Raw genomic sequence first — 20,009 nt, 5'->3', positions numbered from 1 at the left:
TTGTAGGCAATGGGCTGTAGGACTGTGTAGTGAGACAGGAGAAGACCCCACTAATATTGCCGTACAGTAGTCTTTTTCTTCAGGTTGCTTCTGTTTAAATCCCAGGGAACTATATATGTGAAAGTTGTGATAAAAGAACAAACACTCAAAAGTTAGGAAGTGCCAGAAATAAGTTAGCAATCTGGATTTGTCTCCTTTGCACATCAGTGCATCACACGCTGCTTTGGCCACAGGTAGTTCCCTGTAGCAGTGGAAGGAAGGGTGATCAGAAAAGCGGCTGAGACTCCTGACTCACTTATTGCTGAAATTAGAAGGCGCTCTAGGAATAAGGAGGAAGGGTAGGCTGAAGAGAGAGGATTTTTTTTTTTTTTCCTTGCAGAATCCGATTCTTTCTCTGTTTTTTGGTCACAAAAGCCTAGTGCCGTTTCAGGCGAGTCATTTAAATCAAATCTTTGACATGTGGTTGGAGCTTTTGTGTTCTCCTCTTTCTCTTTGCTCAGCCAGGGGTTCTCAAAACTGAAGCTGTGTTTTCACGATCTGGTTAAGCTGACCTAAATGTGGGCTGCTGCTGCAAGGACTTTCTCCCACTCTTGGTTGGATGTTCCCACCAGTTTTCCTGGGCTGCCACTGGGGCTTGGTCTGGGGAACAGGTCAGGGACTCATCTGCTTGAGGAGTTACCTTTTCCCTTTTTTGGTTCAGGTCAGTTTTAGGGATGGTTAAACTAAGCCTGTTCACATGTACTATTTATTCAAGTGCTAGCACTGGCCAGAGGTGGGAGGGAAGCTGGCAAAGTCCCTTTTGCTAGTAGCCAGCACCTCCACTGGCTTGAGCTGGTTGTGAAACTGCATCTTGACGTGCAAAGCTGCTGTGCATTCACAGCTGTGAATGAAGTCGAAGGAAATTGTATTTTGAATATGTTAAGCATTCTGAAAAAGTAAGGTTTTAGCTGTATCAAGTTAGATATCCAGAACTGGTGAGTACTTTTGACCTTAATCTTTTATTTCCCTTCTATAATGAGGCTAAGGATAATCTCTCATCGTTTTATAAGTACTCAAAAATAATTTCATTTGCATTTGCAAATAGATGCCAAAATATTTAGAGATGTGGCCGGAATACATAGAGATGTATCAACAAGGAAGCTACTAATCCAGTAAATTAGAACGGTGTATCTTGAAAGTACAAGGCAATGTACTGGGCAACAGAGAGAAAACTGATAACTGAATAGCAAGTGAAAATTATCCACTTTGTACAATAAATGAAGCCGAAAGTCCAGGTAAAAATGCAGTATGTGATTTTCACGCACGCACATGCCGACTTAAAGCTGTACAAGCTAGCTTATCTTTTGTCTTTCTCCCTTTTTTATGATCTTTAGTTACTTTGTCACTTCATTATCATGATGCTTGTGAGCAACTTTAAGAAAATCCTGTTTGCATTCTAACATCTGAAGATTGAATTCAGGACCCAAATGTGGATTTTTCTGAAATCAAAACTATCTCTGGTTTTTCCTACTTAAAGAGAGTTTGTCAGGTAGCAAGAGCGTTATTATATATTATTCTTGGAGTTTTGCCTTTCACAGCATGGCACGCTGAAGTAAGGGTTCTTTCATACTGTGTTGCTGGACTTGTATTTTGTACAAATGATGTTTATTTTAAAAAGTGTACAGGGTATTACCTTCACACTCCTAAATACATTAACAGTTAATATTTATTTGTGCATAATTTGAGCAAAGTAAACATGAGGCGTTACCAACAAGTTTTAACCATGTTCATGTGCTGCCTGGCTCTGAAACAATTTTTGAGTTGTTCTTTACTTTTTTCATTCAATTACAGATTTTTCATTTAGGAAGTTAAGTCAGAGGACTGATAGTGCTTGTTTTTACAGTTTTCTTAGCCACTATATGTGTTATTCATTGTGGTCTTTTTCACTGTTGTTAATTTTGAATGAATGAAAATAGCTTTTGCATAGATTTCATATGATATTTTTTCTTGAAGGCTAAGAACTGGAACTGCCAATGTAATGGACAAATGTCCAAACAGCTAAACGTGAATAAAATACTTTCCTTTAGGGCTAATACAGGTAGAAGGGGATTGATAGGTTTTGAGATGAGTAAAGCAAGCCATTTCCACCAGCAGACATGTTGAGCTTCTCTAACCACCGTCGTTATTTTCATTTGAAGGTTTCCTTTGTCAGGCTTTGTGCAGGCCCTTTCCCATTGCCATGGTTACCGGGGCGAAATGCAGACAGGACACAGGCTGGCTTCTCCTCGGCGTAGCCATGCACTTGCATACCAACACATGTTATCGGCTTGTTTTAGGACATTTCCATTGGTAGGTTTTAATGTTTAGGACTTCTTTTTCACAAAGTGATCTCAGGTCCTGTGATACAGAGCTATGTTAGGATTTCAGACCCTGTAAAGTGAGAGAAAACAAGTTGATAAGCTTATTTTTTTTGTGTAAATAAATTGGTTGTACTGTTCCCATTCAAATTAGTCAAGGACATCAGAGAACTGCTCAGCATTAGTTTTCATTTCTGTTAAAGATGGTAACAGAGAAGGATTTTTATTTATAAGCCTTAAAGTGAAAGACTCACACATAGCAGTACAAAGTAGTTGATGAACATACCCCTTATTCCTGGCGCTAATGAAACAGTAATAAAAATAAGTTAATGTGAATTAGACTGGATTAATGGTACCTTCTGTCTATATTAACTGCATACGAGTACACATTCCTACAAAGCAGTAGGCGATAACATTCTTCCTGTTCATGCTGCACTCATTTTTTTGGGAGGTGAAGAATAATTAAAGTTTCCAGTGAACTCAATATAAGCTGTGTGAGCATTATCATCACCTCCAAAACAGGCTGGTAGTTCTGAGTTATCAAATAAATATGATATTCTGAGTGCTAGTAATTGTTGCTTTGAATAAGAATTAGTCTTCTTGGGATCCTAAAATGCTGTTCAGGGACTAAGTTAGCTTTATTTTCTCCTGGAGATGCCTATTCTTTAAAAATCTAATAGGACTTGCACATTATTTAGGGCTTAGAAAAGGAACTATGCAGTCAAAGAAATAAGATAAACGTAGACACACTGAATGCTGTAAGAGCAAATACATTTTGCATATAACCAAACGGCATCTGCATGTTTGAATGTCGCACATGATGAATGTCACGGATCCTTTTGTCCCTTTCAAATTACTGGTAGACGGAGTGAATGGCTTGGTAGTTATGCACAGCCATGGTGGAACTCTCTTGCCTTATTCCCGATTTGTTTTGTCCTTTTAATGCTGCTTCGAAGTTTATCGTTCTTCCTGTATTTCATACAGGATATTTTTTTAATCACGTAAATCTCCTTTGCTAATATAGTTGGTTATTTCTAAAGAAGAGATGATAAGGAACTGTCCTGAAGAACTATTGTGAACGACAGGCTTCTGGATGGGAGCGTATTACACAGTAAAGGGACCGTTCTTAAATGGGAAAATTGCTTAAGGAAATCTGTAATCTGAGGGTGGCTTTCATATTTATTTAAGAGTTCATTTTCTCTGGGGTGGAGGTGGAAAGGTTGAACTAGGTTTTTACCTTTGTTCATTCATTTATCTATATATCTGTCACATATGGGTCTGCATGCGACCCATGTGCAAGAAAGCCAGCGACAGTTGATGCTGTGTTAAAACTGTGATACAAAACTGTATTAAGTCAATAGAGGTAAGACTGCAAATGACCAGGCTACCTGAGTGTCTTGAATAACCAGTTAAGAACCATCTCGTCTGACTGCGATATCAGACTTTTTATTTGAATGAGGAATAGTGAACCAGCATTTAGCTCATGTGAGCCTAACACTGTGCTGGGCACAGTTACGACAGATTGTGAGCCAAGCACTTTCATGGGGCGTGCTTGTGCCATGCTCTGCACTACCTAGAGTAAGGCAGCTGCTCACAGGTACGCTAGCCGAATTAGCTAATGGGCTACGTACCTTACCCACACTATGCGGTGGTCACGTCTCATGATCTCACTGTTCTTCTGACTGTTCTGTTAGGCCTTAGGTGGTTTATGTTTTCCTTGGGTTACGAAAGTGCATTGAGTAAGAAATCCTACTTAGTTACATAATCTGCTAAAAGAGCAGATCAGTAAATGACTTAACTTTAAGTGTAAATTTACTCTGAGCTGGTCTCTTTCACTTAGTGAGGTTATCCCCATGCTTAAAACCAGGTAAATGACCAAGTGATTGCCTGAATCAAGGCAACTAGGTCCTGAAACAGTGGTCAGTGTTTTTTAATACTAATGTGCTACAGTAAGGTAGGTAAAATAAAGAAAAAATCCACTTGGTACAGATCTGTTGGAAGCTGAAGCAAGCATGGTGTGTTGTCCCTGATCAACTGATGTATGCTAGAAGGCTGCAGAATAGCATTGCAATAAAGAATGCATAAGATTCAAGAACACTGGAAAAGGTTTCTGTGCATATATCAATATTTGCATTTTCTGTTTCAAGATGAGAACAGCAATTGTTCAAAGAAGAAAGGCAGAACATTTTAAGAAGTAGAATAAGTGAACAGTGAAATGAAAAACTACTTTCTTAACTGAAAACTATAATAAGGTAGTATGAGTAATGTTCTAATAATCAACAAGAGCACAATTTAATCCAGAACTCCTTCTGCGTGGTATAAAATTGAGTTATCAATGTGTGCCATACTTCAGGTACATGTAGAACTGATTTTTTTTAGATATTAAACTCAGATGTAGCTGATATTTCTCAAATGAGAATTCAGCTAACCTTTCATAAGTGAAAAAATAATTTTAGCAACTGGTCTGACACTTTGTCAAAGTATGCCCACCAAATAGAGTTCCCATTTAGATAAGCCTGAAATAGGTAAAATTTAGAATAGCAGAAATGACTGGGGAAAAAAAAAAAAAAAACCTTAAGATGGGCAAAACAATAAACAGAGAAAAAATCCAGCAGCATTGCTTGGATAGTAGTCCTTTAGTAGCTTTGCTAATAATCGTTATTCGTTTGACTCTGGCCAAATATCTTTTCATTTCACTGTCTCTGCTATCTCCGTTTTTGGGGGGGTTTTTTGTTTTCTTTTCCAAACTGCCCAAAGCCAGTTCATCATATTGAATAAATACAGTAAAGAAAATATTTTGAGAGACTCCGGAGTTGTCTTTCTCAGAGGTTGATTACAATTACAATGGACTTTGCTTCTCTGAAGACAAAAAGCAACTGTTCTGTTTTTTGTGGAAGCAGGTATTATCTCCAAAAGACACTTCTTAAATGTACATGGTCCTTTCTCTCTGTCCCCAAAATGTACAATGGCTGCATTTTTTACAGAAAAGATAACTTCTTTCTGAACTCTAACTAGAGATAGCATGTCACCCACCTGACCACGGGCATCTGGATACACCAGTCTTGTGTACGTGTTCAAGGCCAGGAGAGTGGCTGCTGCCATCCCACAGCATCCAAAACTGAGTCTCCCTGCCCCCAGCTGGGGTGGTTCAGGATGGCAGAGTTAGGTAGTTTGGACTCGTGAGAGACATTTAGGCACTTTTAAAGTGCTCAAAAAAGAGTTTACTTGCAGAGCAGGAAGGCTCCTGCAGTTAGCCGGTAGGTAGATGGGGCTGTTTGAAGGCCCCTGCATTAGATGCCTCTGTCCTCTAAGGGCCAGGGTGGGGGGTCCTTCCTGGAGTCCATCTACCTGAACTCTGCCTCGGGAAGCAGCTGCCTGAGAAGGGATGGTGGCAATTCACCCCTCACTTTTCGAGAAGCATCTTTGCTACCAGGTAATAAAGCAGTCAAAGAGAAGCTCTCTCCACCTCTGCTCTTGGAATCAGGTCTCTGCTCATACCAGAATGTATATTCATGTATCCAGAAGGACAAGCAAAGGCAGATCTCACCTGTGGAATAATGTTGGGGGCAGGTAGCTGGGAGGAGTTTGCCCTTTTGGACTGCTTTTGCATTTTACATTTGACAAACAGGTAATGCATAAAAAGGAATTAATTATGATTAAATTATATGATTATTTACAACAGAAATTATCCACTCCAGGAAGCAGCCGTCACCTCTGGCCCTGATACCACAGTGGGTCTCAGGAAAGGGATACCTTGCTCTTAGAGACGCTTCTACACTGGTATTATATTCTAAATTTTGATGATACATGCTATAAAACATAGGTGACAAGTAAATTTAAGTTAATTTGGGGTTAGGCAGCCAGCAAAGTCTGGGCTTCCTGGATCCTTTATCAGTTTTTAAGGAGCTCACCTTCTGCCTAAGCCCTACCTGGTGCCAGAGTCGCTAATCTCAATGCATATTAAGGAGGAATTGCAGGTAGGTGATTCAGACCACCTACTGTTCAGGTTTCCAGACCATGAGCTCCCTTTCCAATCACTAGAGAGAAATAGTCCTTAAGTCTGAGATAGGAAAACAAAAGTTCTGATAATTATAGCTCTTCCAACTATTGTATTATATATCCTGTCGTACTTGGGAGGTTTTCTTGTTGCAGGAAGCTAATGTAACAACCTTGTTACAGCTAATACTATTCCTGTTTGGCGGGCTGGCTGTGGGCAGCCCAGAGAGCAGAGCTCCAGGCTGGTTCTGCAGAAGCCGTTAGGAAGGAGCAGGGTCGCAACGCTGCCTCTGTGCTGATGGCAGAGTCGCTTTGGAGCCTCTTCATTCCCTGTGCTGTGGGCTACAGCCCCAAACGGCGGAGTCATCTTGAGGCGAATCCCTCAGCCTTTTCCAAATATAGCCTTTCTAGGTCACATTTAATGGTGATATTTGAGTATGCTGAAATTTTCATATAGCCTAGAGGATGAAATGGCCTGGGAATACAGAGAGCTTTGGTGGCTTTCCCATCTTCTTGACATCTGTGTACAAACGTGCTTTCATAGCAGCTAAGACCAAATGCAGTTTACAAGGTATGGAGAGGTAAGTCTCATGGGCTTCTGTGTAATGACATACATGTCTTCTCTTTCAGTCTTAATACAACTCATGCTTCTCTGCCTATATTTGGAAATATCACTGGTTTAAAAAAATAGTCAATAACTGATAATGTGAACATGAGGGAAAAGAATTTGCTAGAGTGAAATGCCACATGAGAAGTCAGTTTTTATCATAGGGAAGCACATGGAGGGTTGGTTTTTTTTTTTTTTTATCATTACTTGTGAAGCCAGTAATCTAAATACATATGTAGTATTTATGTCTGTAGAGCTTGTTAGACTTGTGTACTTTTAACCTCTTTGTGGTATTGTTGAGGATAAACTGTGGTAGTCTAAGGACTAAGCTGAAACACTCCTGTTTTACCAAGATGAAGAAGGAAGAGAAAAACTTTCAAGTCAGTTTAATAGGACGCAATATGTGTGAGTTTTCTGTAAAAGAAATTTATCCCCACTGAACTTAATGATGGAAACATGCCAGGATAATAAAATTGAGTAAGTTTGAATACTTGCTGTCTTTATTAAAAAAGCACAGGAAGTTGTCAGTCCTGCAGGAACTTCTCTTAAACATGCCTTGGGAATCCGCCCTTGCACATACAGTATATTGTTGAGATTTCTCAATTCCAGATAAAGGGCAGGTTATTCATCTGTCCTGGGAACAGAGGAGAGCAACGTGGGGCACAAATATAGAGTTATCAAGTGAAAGATAACTCTTCCTGAGTAACTAATGCAGTTGTGGGTAAATTTAAATAATCTCTTAAGCTGCAGTAGTGACAGAACAGTAAAACGCATAGCATCTAGTAGTGTTATCCCAGTCTCCTCAACTTTTCATTCACAATTTGTATGTTGTGTTGTTTGCTTTTATAACAGATCATCGGTAACTCTTCAGTGCTGCTTCTCATGTCATAAACAGTTGTAAGTCAAAGGCAGTGACTCAGACTTTTACACACTCTGAAGCTCCCAAACTCCAAGTTGACCTACTTCCAGGAATACGCAGTTAGACAGTGGAGCCAAGAAAACTTTTCAGAGGGAGGGAGAGGAGGGGGAAGAGGAAGGGAGGGGAAGGGATGATTTCTTACTAAATGAGGCATTGTTAATGGGTTGGGTTTTTTTTGGTCATTTGTCTTCTTATTCATTTCTTTGCTAAACCTTATCTCTACTAATTATTAAATAGCTTCAGATAATTTAGCTGATGTGAAGAAAACTTGGGTCTCAAGATAAAAGAAAGTACACCAAATAGAGGAGACAGTAAAACAATCGGGACTCCTCTTCTAAGACTTCTGTGAACGTCATGAAGTATCAACAGAGTAATCGAAGTGAGGATCATAGGATACTCTGACTTTTAGCACAAAAAATCTAGTCTCTTGCCAATCACATTCTTTTCTCTTCTTGATTTCCTGTCAGAGGTCTGCATTGTTTTTATTTGGAGGGGCACTCTCAGTAAGAAATCCATTCAATTTAAAATAAAAACAGATTAACTGTGATTATAAAAGTCATGTTTCTCTGCATGTGCTGGACACTTTTAACTGTCCTTATGGGTATAGACTGATGGAGTTTTTCATATTGGAGGAAAATTTACAAACAATAGAGAAGTAAATATACAGGAAAAAATTATGAGAAAGTGCCTTTGTTTTTTCACTTATCCTAACCGTAGCAGGTTAAGGTTAGTATGCCTTTCCAGTCTCAACTACAAGTAGTCCTTCATTCTGCAGAAGGTAGCTTGGATTCCCTGTAGCTCTGTCCTAGTATGCTAAAGATATAGCAAAAGTATATTTCCTATTGATTTATAGGAAAGCCCCCAAAACTATGCAACCAACATAAAATTACTTGTTCATTCATTACATGAAATGAACTTTATTTGATGTCTTTGCTGCATGCACTACATTCTTGTTCTTTTGGGGGCGGATTTACTCCCTGAACAAGCTCACTGCAGTGTGAATTGTTTGATTGCTTCTGGAAGCGGAAATGAGTATCTGTGCTGCAGTGCATGCTGGTTGTTTTGTCCTTTATGTAATCACAGTAATGTCAATAAAACTTTAAAGACATAACGTATTACGAAAGGTGGTCAAATTACAGTGTTCATTCTGTAAGAACAGTTGACTAATTCCAGTTGAATTATTAGACTGACAACATAGCCTGTGAATAATAAGAGAGTAACTTTATTCCTACAGCAAAATTTGCCATTTTATAGATTGCAATAAAATAGCACTAAATATATTTAATATGAAACAAGTACTACTTGACTGCTCTCTTTTATAACTTTCATGCTTTCCCTTTCTGTCTTCATTCCATTTTTTTTTTTTTTTAATACCTAGATTTTCAAGGACAGTAGGTGGTTATAGTGTGGGGAGTATTTGTAGGTGCCCCTACTCCCTTGCTAAATTTTGAACTCATTGTCCAAATTCATCTAATTTTTGCAGAGGGATGAAAATAATAGCCAATTGGGTATTGGAGTGAGACAAAACTGCCTTTACAAGTTCCCTGACAAATGAAAAGATCCGAGGCGATAATACAAAATGCCAGAAAAACCACCCGAGAGAGAGCCCTTATAAAGGCCACAAACATGGGGATAGCTTCAGCTGGAGTGCACAGTCCGCTGGGAGACAAAACCAGAGGGAACCAAGAGTTTTTAGTTCTCTCCCCCCCTGCCCAGTTTGCTTTTGTCTGCCCCAGCAGCGAATAAAGGGTTTCAAGGCCCTTTTATTAAGTGTTACTTGGAGGAAGTGATCCTTGAGACGAAGAGTGAATATTTTCTTTGTGGAACTTGTTTTACATTGTAGTGACTGTCTTGGAAGAGATGAACATAAAAGGCAAGTTAAGGCCACCTTCTGGAAATACTAAATATTTTCTAAAAAAAATGCTAGACTGAGCAATTAAGGAAAAGTAGGCTATACACCTCTTACTAGCTGCCAATCTATGCAACTGCTTCAGGAAGCAGACAATAATCCAGAGAGGATTTTCTTGGTATTTTCTTTTTTCCAAAACAATTCATGGTCTCAAAAAAAATCCAAGAATGTGTGTAATAACATCATATCTTTATCATAATGATAGGTTATGGCATTTCTCTTCTTTAGTGACTGCTTGTTTACCCCCCCCTCCATTCCCAGTCCCTTACTTTCCCTTTTCTTTTTCCTGTTTTCCAAAGTGAGATATAACTGTTTTGTATACCTCATATAACATACAGGGAATTCATGCTAGCACCTTATTTTTGCTATTGAAAATCCTCAATGTGTAATGAAAAACCGGGCTGAAGTAGGGTTGTTGATGTTGGTTTTGTGTTTGTCAGCGTCTGCTTCCCTTTTTGGAAGGCGATCTGAAGCTGGGCTGCAGCACAATGGACAGTATTTGTAGCTGTGTTCGTGTTGTAAAGCAGAATGCAGCTTTGCACAGTGGGCTGTTTCTGTTTCCTTTCCTGGGTTCATTAGTAGAGTGAATGCTCAATTTGAAAAAGAAATGGTAGCTTTAGCTCGATTATATAATGAACTTTCTCAGTTTTGGTTACGTACCTAATAGGTGTTTGATAAAGAGAATGCCATGCTATTGAGGAAATAAAGGTGGTGTTTCCCTTCATCATAAAGTTGCTACTAGCAAGATTAATAGTAAATAAGTTTACAACCAATGTGTAGCATAAAATGGGTCTTTACAGATTCACTGGTCAAATTCCACTGTGTCTTTTTATGTCTTTATACTGTTCATTAGACCCTTCTAATGCAAACTGTAGCTAATGATAGCAGTAAATGCCTCTGTTTAACTAGCTATTTTAATCAAAGCAGAGATTTGGTATAATTGAGTCTGTGTGGTTGTATGATTCTGTCAGATATCTCCACCATCTTAAATGGGAGCGTCACCTTTTCAGTGGAATATAAAAGGACTAAAAATTTGGTTTTAAAATTTAGACAGAAAACAAAATGACACATTTGTTATGACACTTACTATGATACAAGACACAGACTAATAATCTTTTTAGTACATTTTATTATGAGTTTATAAGCTTACATCATAAATCAAACAAGCAGGCACACACCAAAATCTTACTTCACTTTGTAGCTTCTCATCCTATTAAAAAAACGCTTTTATGTTATACTGACTAACTGAATAAGGGTTTACAACTACCCAATTATTATAATCATGACATTAAATGATGGATTACCCAATGGATATTTTTCACTTGCTCACTTAAAGTTGTGAGCTTTATTTAATTTTTCATACAAAATACAAAGAATTGTAAACTGGATGTACCTTATATGAGCTATTACTTCAAAAAAAGCTTGCTTCAGCTTGTACTTTAACAGCAGCAAACAGAAGTCATTATAGCCATCATTAGACATGTCATTTATAGTTGCAGAGGAATTCCCACATGTTCAGACTTAAAGGTGCATGGTCAGAACATGTATTAATTTTTGCTCTACTAGCAGCAAGAAAATGGTGATGCAGACTTATAAAAGCAGAAGTACGCTTGCATCCCAGCTCCCATAGTATATATTGGAATGCGGTTGCTAAAGTATGGGCAATGCCAGGAAAAAATACAGTGCAAAGAGGTACTGGAGCTTTACTTGAAAGCTTACAGATTTCATTTGTCACATTAAGGATATGTTTTCTAACTCTTTGTCTGAAGTGTTAGGCTGGGAACGAGACTGCTCAATGAAGCAGTCCTCTTTAAACCAAAATGTCCAAGTTCTCTGTTTAGTCAGTGGAGAGAAACAGCAGCTTTTGAAGTCTTCAGAGGAGCCTTCAGAAGTTTAAAGCTTGTATCTTGCTTCCTTTGTTCCATGCAGTCTGTTTCTTTGACTGACTTAAGCGGCATTTAGAGACAGAAGTTAGGAAGTGGATTTTTACTTGTCTTAATCTCTCGTCATGATCGTTAGGTCCCAAACTAGAATGCTGTCACCGAAAGCTATTAAAACCCAGAGCATTAGCTTTTTGTATTTTGAGAATCTTAATTTATGCAAGTTCATTGCCTGAAGGCAGCAACAGCTACTGAATCTTTCCAGCCTGGAATATACAGTATTTTGAACTTAGATGCTTCAAGGATTGTCACCCTTTTAATGCATAAGAGAGCCTCTTATTCTGGCATAGGCTTAAAATAGTTTTGGAGAAAACTTAGCATTTTCTCTTTTTTTGGCTACAAATGCTTGGATTTCTGGTTCTGAATACTGTATTTAGATAGATGCACAAAGCAGAAAAAAAGATCTACTTATAGTGTAAGCATTGTATAAGATGGAGGAAAAAGGCAGGAAAAATGCCTAGTGTAATTTTCTTCCTGGACCTCACCAAGCCCAAAGCAACAAATATTTGTGTGGAGTAGATGCAAAATCAAAAACCTGCTAACAGTTATCAGAATGTAGAATTTAAAATGACTGTGATTCAAATATGTTGACACTATGGTTTGCTTGATAATGTTTGTGGTGAGTCAGAGTGTGGTCACCAGTTTTTCTACTTCGATTTTGCAAAGTAGTCATGAGTGAGAGGCGAAGCGGATCCATAGGATTATTTAAGATGACTGTGTATTTTCAGAGGTAGGCTTTCTGGTTGCTTTTTTGTTTTTGTCCTTTTTCTTTTTGTTATTCTTGACCAGCTGCCTGGCCAGAAAGAAAGGATGACTGGGGCAATTTTGAGAAGTGAACAATGAGCTGATTTTTCTTTTCCTCATTGTTCCATGTAAAACTTTTTACCCCTGAAGAGCAATACTCTGATATTGAAGCTGTAAAAAGGGTTAAAAAGAACAAAATCAAGCCATAGTGATACAGTGCAAACATTAAAAGCTAATGAAAATAAACAATAAAAAGTAATAACAATAAATGAGAGTTAATGAGTGTAAGAAGTGGTTGTATTTTAAATGGGTGCGAATAGAGCTAACCCTGCCAGCAAAAAGAAGGAAGTTTAGCCGGCTGGCGCCCTGTCAGGCAAGGCAACGTGTTTACAAACAGTTCTAGCGGAGGAAGCGTTAGGAGCGGTGCGGCCGCTTTGCAGCGTGCCAAGTGTGATAGCTGCGGGGGTGCCGGTCTGGCCACCACCTGCGTCTGTCCGGGCCCTGCGGGCACCCCCAGGGCCTCCCCCGGCCCCCATTTCAGCCCAGCCCGGGCCGTTGGTCCCTGCCTGAGCTCTGCCCCTAGCTCCCCGTCCCTGAGACCCTTGCGGCTCCTCGACAACATCAGGGTGGGTGGAGGAGCCCGTGTTGTTTCAGAGCTGGTGCTTGAATGTGCGGCCTCAGCTGCAGCCCGGAAAATGGGAAGAACCTGTGAAATGGTGTGTTTGGTGGGGGAGAAGGGAGTGGGAGGTGTGAGCCTGTGTGCTGAGCTGCCCAGCCCTGCTGGCAGGACACGCGGGCCCTGGCCGCCTGCCCAGGATGGATGTGTGCGCGTACTGACTGCCGGACACGTGCGGGGGGACAGGATTGCTTCGCTAAGCAAATACTCCCCTTCATCCCGAGTGCCAGAGGAACCCCAGGGGACTGGAGTGTCCCCAGGGCTTCTTCTGGCAAGGTGCTGTCTTTATTCCTTAGATTCGGCGGGAACGTAGGAGTGGTCTCTTGGAGACCCACCGAATTCGGCAGCGAGGCCCGAATCCCACTGTGAGACAGAGGGCAGAGAGGCCGTGGCTGCTGCAGAGTCCATGCCGTCTGCTGGCGAGTGAGGTGCCAGAAATCCCATGCCATCACGCATCAGAAGAAAAGGGACAATCTTTGTGCCAGGGGCTTTACATGGTGGGCAGCACCTCTAGGCATGGTGACCGCCGGAGGAATGGGGAGGGCGCGAGGAGGGGTGCCGCAAGAGCCTGCGGGAGGGCACGCGGAGCCGTGGCCCGGCAGGGTATAAGCTGGCGTGTGTCTCATCGAGCCTGGGCTGACTGGTCGCCGTCTTCTATGTGAATCTGACCCAGCGTGGGGGTTTTCACCTGGGCTGGCAGTTGTGATATCTGGTCTCTATAGTTTTATCCAGGTCTGGAAATTTCTGACCTGGCTCTAGCATTTAGGGAGACTGAGGCCTCGGACAAGAAAGGAAAGATCTCCGCTGCAGCTGCACCTCAGTTGGCCAAAGTGCTTAGGCAGAGTACATTTAGCAAAGTTACAGTTTGGCTAGCAGAGTGGACATAACACATACTTTGAAACACAGGAGCGTTAAAGCAGGACAGTAGCCCTCTTTACTCAGTTTATTGAGAGGATTGGTGGCTAACAGTGGATGTGGCAGAGGAAAGCGTGAAGAGCCAAGAACAGAGAAATATGAAATCACTTGCCCATTGGAACAGTTTCTTACTCCTGTAGTAGTCTCCTGTGGCCTCTAAGAATGAGGCGCTGCTAAATTACACTTGATTTCTGACTGAGGATAATACGTTTTAAAAACAGTAAGGCACAAAAATAAACTTAGGAAGTGGCATAGCAAGTATATTAATCACTGAAGAATTGCTGGCAAAGTTTCTACAGTATTCTAATTTTTCTATAGTTAATGTCTATCCAACCTCTTCTTGCCAAAAACCCAGACTTGAACTATGAATTTATGTGGTTGTGATTAGTGTCAAAAGTATTGCAAAATACACTGATTGATGTGGCTGTACATGCTGTCTTCTCCAGTCTTGAATAACATGACCAGGGAAAAATTTTTATCTCTAATGGTGTTTCTCAAGGAACTATAGTTTTAGCAAAGGGTGATTACTTGCTTTCCAGAAGCCAGCTGTAGACAGTGGTTGTTTGAAATGACTAATATATGATTTCCTGTTTGGAGTTCATGGTCAGAAAGTAGAAACTATGTATGTGAGTTGTATTTAATCTCCTGCTAGTGACATTTGTATTTACTATTGCATGGGCTAAGATACAAAATTCATTGATATTTTTTAAATGTAGTGAACTTTGCTTGGTAACATGCAATTGTGACTATAGCATGTTATCATTATGATGTTATTTGATGTTATCAAAATGCTTTGAACTTAAACTAAAATTTTTAAGATGCCAAAGATCAGCACATCTCTTTAAAGGATCCCTCCTCTTATATGGAGTAGTCATAAAGATCACCACTTTACTATGCAATAACTCTTATAAAATAACTGAGATATATTTCACCTGGAGAACAGATGAAACTCATTCTGTCAGGGCACACAGGAAGGGAGGGAAAATGTGAGGGACATTGTTTAACCAGTGAGCAACTCTGCGAACTCATCTCACCAGGAAACCTAAGGCAGTGACTGCACAGTAGAATGATAGGTCATGATTTCTTCCGTAATTGTCTTTTTTTGTAGGACTGTCATAATCCCTGAAGTATCTGCAACTGATCTGTAGCTTATTCCAGGGATCCTACCATAGTCTCAGTTCTTCCACCTCGAGCAGGGGCAGAAGAAATTACCTGTTCACAGGTATTAGGAGTCTCAGGCCCTTTTCCTACAGCTTCTATGATAGACACTCTCCTTGATGTCCTTGTATAACTTTTGTTTATAAAGAAATCAGGTCCTTTATGAATGAGTAGCTGGACCCCCACACCTTGCAAACTTGGGACATTCAGAACCTTATCCAGAGCCCTGCTGGTTCCCTGAAAGTGGAACGGAGTGAACTGGAGCGAAGTACCCTTATTCCTAGGCATGGGAGTGCCCAAGGAAAAGCAATTAATACCCTGATGCTAGCAAAGTGCAGTTTCAAGATTAAGTGTCATAATTTATTAATACAGCAATAAGTCTTTCGTGTTTATTTTTCTAAGTTTTCCTGTTTGGACAACTGTTTGCGACTGTTTGGACAGAAAACAAACACAGTGTAATATTGAAATGACTCAAAAATGTAGATTTTCTAATGCAGTAGATTGTTTGAAATACAGGAATAAAATTCAGACTATAATCTGCAGATAGACAGTAGAATACAAACATTATTAACAGTTACTGTCTGTGGATTTTCATTTTAATGTACTTGAGTAGGCCATTGATGTGCTTGCTCAGCCTTAAGCCTATCTTAAGGCAGAAGAAGATAAAAGACCTCTGAGTCATATTTCTTGTCTCTCTTCAACTAAAACACTCACATTAGTAATGCTGCAGCATTTGTTAAGCCAACTAGTGAATGAGTCATTAATCTGTGCCTGCAAAACACCTACGAAGTGTGCTAGACAGGCATTGCATATTGGTAGATGAATACTGTTGTGTATAGGTAGGAGAAGGGCTGCTTTTTATTGCACATGTCAAAGACTACATTTTATTTTCTTCTATGGGGGAGCTGGCACAGATGAAAAGCCTTTTTCACTGGGATCAAAATTCTTCTTTAATTGCTCCTATGGTGATATTAATGTTTCTGTTAACAGGCATTCTTCATAATTGTTGTGAAGCCTACAATGTTGGGCTTTCTGGAGCAAAAATATTTTCTGGTCCGTCAAGAGAGCAGTTTGGATATGCAGTACAACAGTTTTTAAATGAACAAGGCAAATGGTAAGCAGTTTGAATACATTTTTATATGTCCAATTAGATTAAGGTAAAATGTTGCAACTTGTTTTTATGTTTGTAATTATAAATTTCATTTAAATGAGTTCCTGTTAATTCATATATATATTAAAGTTATCTTTTTATTAGTAAATACAGACTTTATTAAAACAAAGTGAAAATATTCTAAAGATGTATGCGTGTGAACATTTAGATGACTTTTTTACCTTTAAAGAATATAGTCTAGCTAAGCTTTTACTTTTTTGCCAATACACTAGTTCTCTAAGACTCACAGTATCCTGTAGAATTTTAGCTCTGATTTCAGCCATTCTTCAATCAATAGCATATCTGTTACACATTCCATATGTTTGGGATATTGTTCCATTTTAACATTGCTGAGGTTAAAAAAAAATCAATGGGTTTGAGAAGTTCTAATTATTAATGTTAAAATTACATGAACTTACATCTATATAACTTTGTTTCTGATATAATATTAATTGTTCCTTTCTTGAGGGACAACGTATTTGGGTGTATATTGTAACAAAATCTGAGCAAGGACCTTGTCTCTGCTGCATTTCTTCAGCCGTAAAATTTGATGTGAAATCCACTGTTGTCACAACATTAGTCTTGATGAGTAATTAGTAAAATATTTTCTCTAGTAAGGTTGGTTGTCAAAAACTTTAAAAGTATTAATCTAGTGTAAGTCCATTTAGTGGAAAACATGTTGTTTTCTCATTTTGGGTCCCAGCAGCCACAGAGCTTAAGGTGCCTGTCATGGCAGGGACTGCACATCTATAAATACTTCATCAGTACTCAACTACGTTAAGTAGTTATTCATATATATTTGGTTTTAAGTGTACAGTGGAAAGCTATACAGAATATCATAAGCTGAAACAGCATTTTAGATGCACCATTTTCCATAGATTGAAACAATGTCAGAACCAGGACAGCCACAGATTGGCATGTTTGTTTAACTGATGATGGACAGGTAGTAAGTAGCTGAACTTTTCTGAGTAAAAAGTAAGATACTAAAATCTGAAGTCCATGGAAATGCATATGAAAATGTCTTTAATAGTTTAAAATTTGAAAAAGTTAATATGAAAATACAGAGCTAGCTGAGATATTTATGCACAGCCCTGCACAGAGACATACTTTGTGGTTGCAATTTGTCGCATATGCATACATGGAAGACTACCTAGATCCCACTGCTTCTCTGGCATTACCCTGTTTACATGGGCAGTAACCAGGAGGTAAAGTAAGAGGAGGGCACAGCTGTATCCTCTGAACTAAAAGTTTGAGGTATCCTCTCCCTGGGTAGCCAGTTCCCCTTCTCCTTGCCTGCTGCATGGCATTTTCTCACTGTGTTTCTGCCCACTTTAATTATGTGCTTAGTTTCCCATAGTTCAGAGCTTTCTCTCCCTCTCTCTCTCTCTCTCTCTCTCTCTCTCTTTTTTTTTTTTGTTTTCTTTTTTTTTTGTTTTGTGTGTGTGTGTGTGTGTGTGTGTGTGACTTCTGTGTAGAGCTATTGAAGGAGAACGAGAATGTTTGCCTCAAGTGAATTGAATGCTTCAGCTCATACCTGGTATTTGGGGGAAATTATGTCCTGTGTTCTATTCTTCTTGTAAGTTTTTCTGTAAGCTTACAACGGGAGCACTAGGCTCAACTTACCCAGCCTATTTTTGTTTTATATTTCCCTGTTGCATACTTCTGATTTTCAAGAAACTGGTAATGAAGGCGTTTTCGTAATATATGCTGGAATTAGAGAAAGCAAGCAACTTTGAGTTAACTTCTCTGTCTTTTCTCCCAGGTATCTGAATATTATGAATCTGAGAGTCTTTTCTGTAGATAGATAGTTCTTCATCGGTTCCGTCTTTTCAGTGTGCCTGACCATAGTTTCAAAAGTCAGCGGAATTCTATCAGCTCTGGTTCTAGTAACTGTGAATTGTTACGGATTCTTCAGTGAAGGAAAGCTCTTTTCAATCTTTCTCACAAAAAATCATTAGACAAGCATAGTTTACTCTCTTGTTCTCTTCATTGCAAGGCTGACTTCTTTCTCTTAGAACAACACTCTTTCTTGTGTGTTTTATTAAAAACAAAAAAAACCCCACTCAAACTGTGCAATAGGATTGCTTTTTACTGTAAGTGATGCACAGCCTGCAGTCCATATGTGGAGCGCTTGTTGACATGGCTAAGCTACGAGCAAGATAAATAGACTGAGGCCTTGCATAAGGCTGTGACACTGTTTTCTGTCAAAAGGGAACATTTATTACTGTATCCTTTTATGAAGAGACCGTCATTGTGCAGCAAGCGTGTGATGCACTTGAAAACTCTGTTCAGGACAGCGGAGCTGCTCACCACATCAAACACTGCTGGGGTGACAGCTATCTTCAAGGGAGAGATTATCCAGAATCCAAGATCTACGAATTTCATCACTTCTTATTTGAAGTGGACTGCACATTTCCTTGACCTTGCTTCTGTTAATAAAATCACATGGTGTCGTATTAAGAGGAGCTTTAAAAATCCATCCGTAGTCTCTCAAAGAGCAGAAAGGACAGAAAATAACAGATCTAGTTATATTATGTTATTTGACTGTATTTATGGGAGGCATCTGTCCGAGGCAAAAAGGGTTGATAGAAAAATGATAAAGACAGGAGAATTTTTGCAGAATTGGGACTGTGCACGCAGCAGTATGTTATCAACTTCTGCTTGGAGATGAGTTCAGAGCAGAGAGGGAAGACTATCAGACCAGGAGTTCGGGACTGCAGGGGGGCTACTATGTGCTGGGGGAGCTGTGACACAAAGCAGCACAGGAGATCTTTCTGTGTAGAGTCAGATGATCCAGGATAATTGGACACTGGTCTGCCACCGTCGGCATTGGTGGCACACAATGCAATACAAATAAGCACAAACTTGCAAGTCGAGCAAAACTCAAGCTTCTGACTGTGCCTGGTAGGAATTTCAAAACTGGAGCTCTTCAGTGGAGTCAAGGAAAATTATGAATTATTATGTTAAGAAACATACTCATCAAAGAGAAAAATTTAGGCAGACCACCACACAAGTAGTTAGACACAATAGAAACATCATTCAGTTTACACTCCGGTTCTCCCTGTGATGAGATCGCCTGTGTTGGAACTTTAAATTGAAACCAAATGGACATTACTCTTAAAAAGTAGTATTTTATAAAGGTGGATTGTACCCCATCAAGTTTGTCTTGAATATGTATGCCAAAAACAGCAGCTGATAGTATATTTTGCAAAACCAGCAATACTAGCGTTTTCCAGAGGTTGGGTTTATTTTTTTTTATCTTTTATTTTTATCTCTCTCCAAATAAGGAAGATAGCTGTATATAGCTGTTAAATTGTTTTTTCTTTGAAGATTACCTACATATATGTGTCTTCAGGACAGTCTGCAGATACAATCCACGGTAGAACCAAAATCTTAGTCTGTTGTTAGTGTATTGTTTGGTACCAAGTTGCAGCCACTCTTTGGTTATATCTGTGTTTAGGATATGGAGTTTTTGAATTTTGTTTTGGAATTTGTTATGGATTTTTTTTCTCTCTTTAAATATTTATTGTTTTATTTCATGTCATGTCAGTAAAGACACCTTAATAAGCACTACAACTACTGGTGTATTACATAGTCATTGCACTGCTAAATAGTTTTTAAAATCATTGCGGACTGCTTATTACTGATCAAAACACAGT

General features: G+C 39.3%; 1 protein-coding gene across 1 annotated transcript in view; it reads left to right on the top strand.

Annotated features, from left to right (window-relative positions):
- The window catches only part of LOC135324498 (integrin alpha-2-like), a 70,735-nt gene that overhangs the window by 3,218 nt on the left and 47,508 nt on the right, over positions 1–20,009 (top strand). Inside the window, exon 2 of the mRNA XM_064501026.1 lies at positions 16,191–16,314. Coding sequence (XP_064357096.1) covers positions 16,191–16,314 — 124 coding nt within the window. The remainder of the gene's footprint in view (positions 1–16,190; positions 16,315–20,009) is intronic.

This window comes from Dromaius novaehollandiae, chromosome W (assembly GCF_036370855.1).
Source record: "Dromaius novaehollandiae isolate bDroNov1 chromosome W, bDroNov1.hap1, whole genome shotgun sequence".
NCBI classification, from domain to species: Eukaryota; Metazoa; Chordata; class Aves; order Casuariiformes; family Dromaiidae; genus Dromaius; species Dromaius novaehollandiae.
Note: the sequence above shows the minus strand (reverse complement) of the source record. Positions and strands in the feature narration are given on the sequence as shown.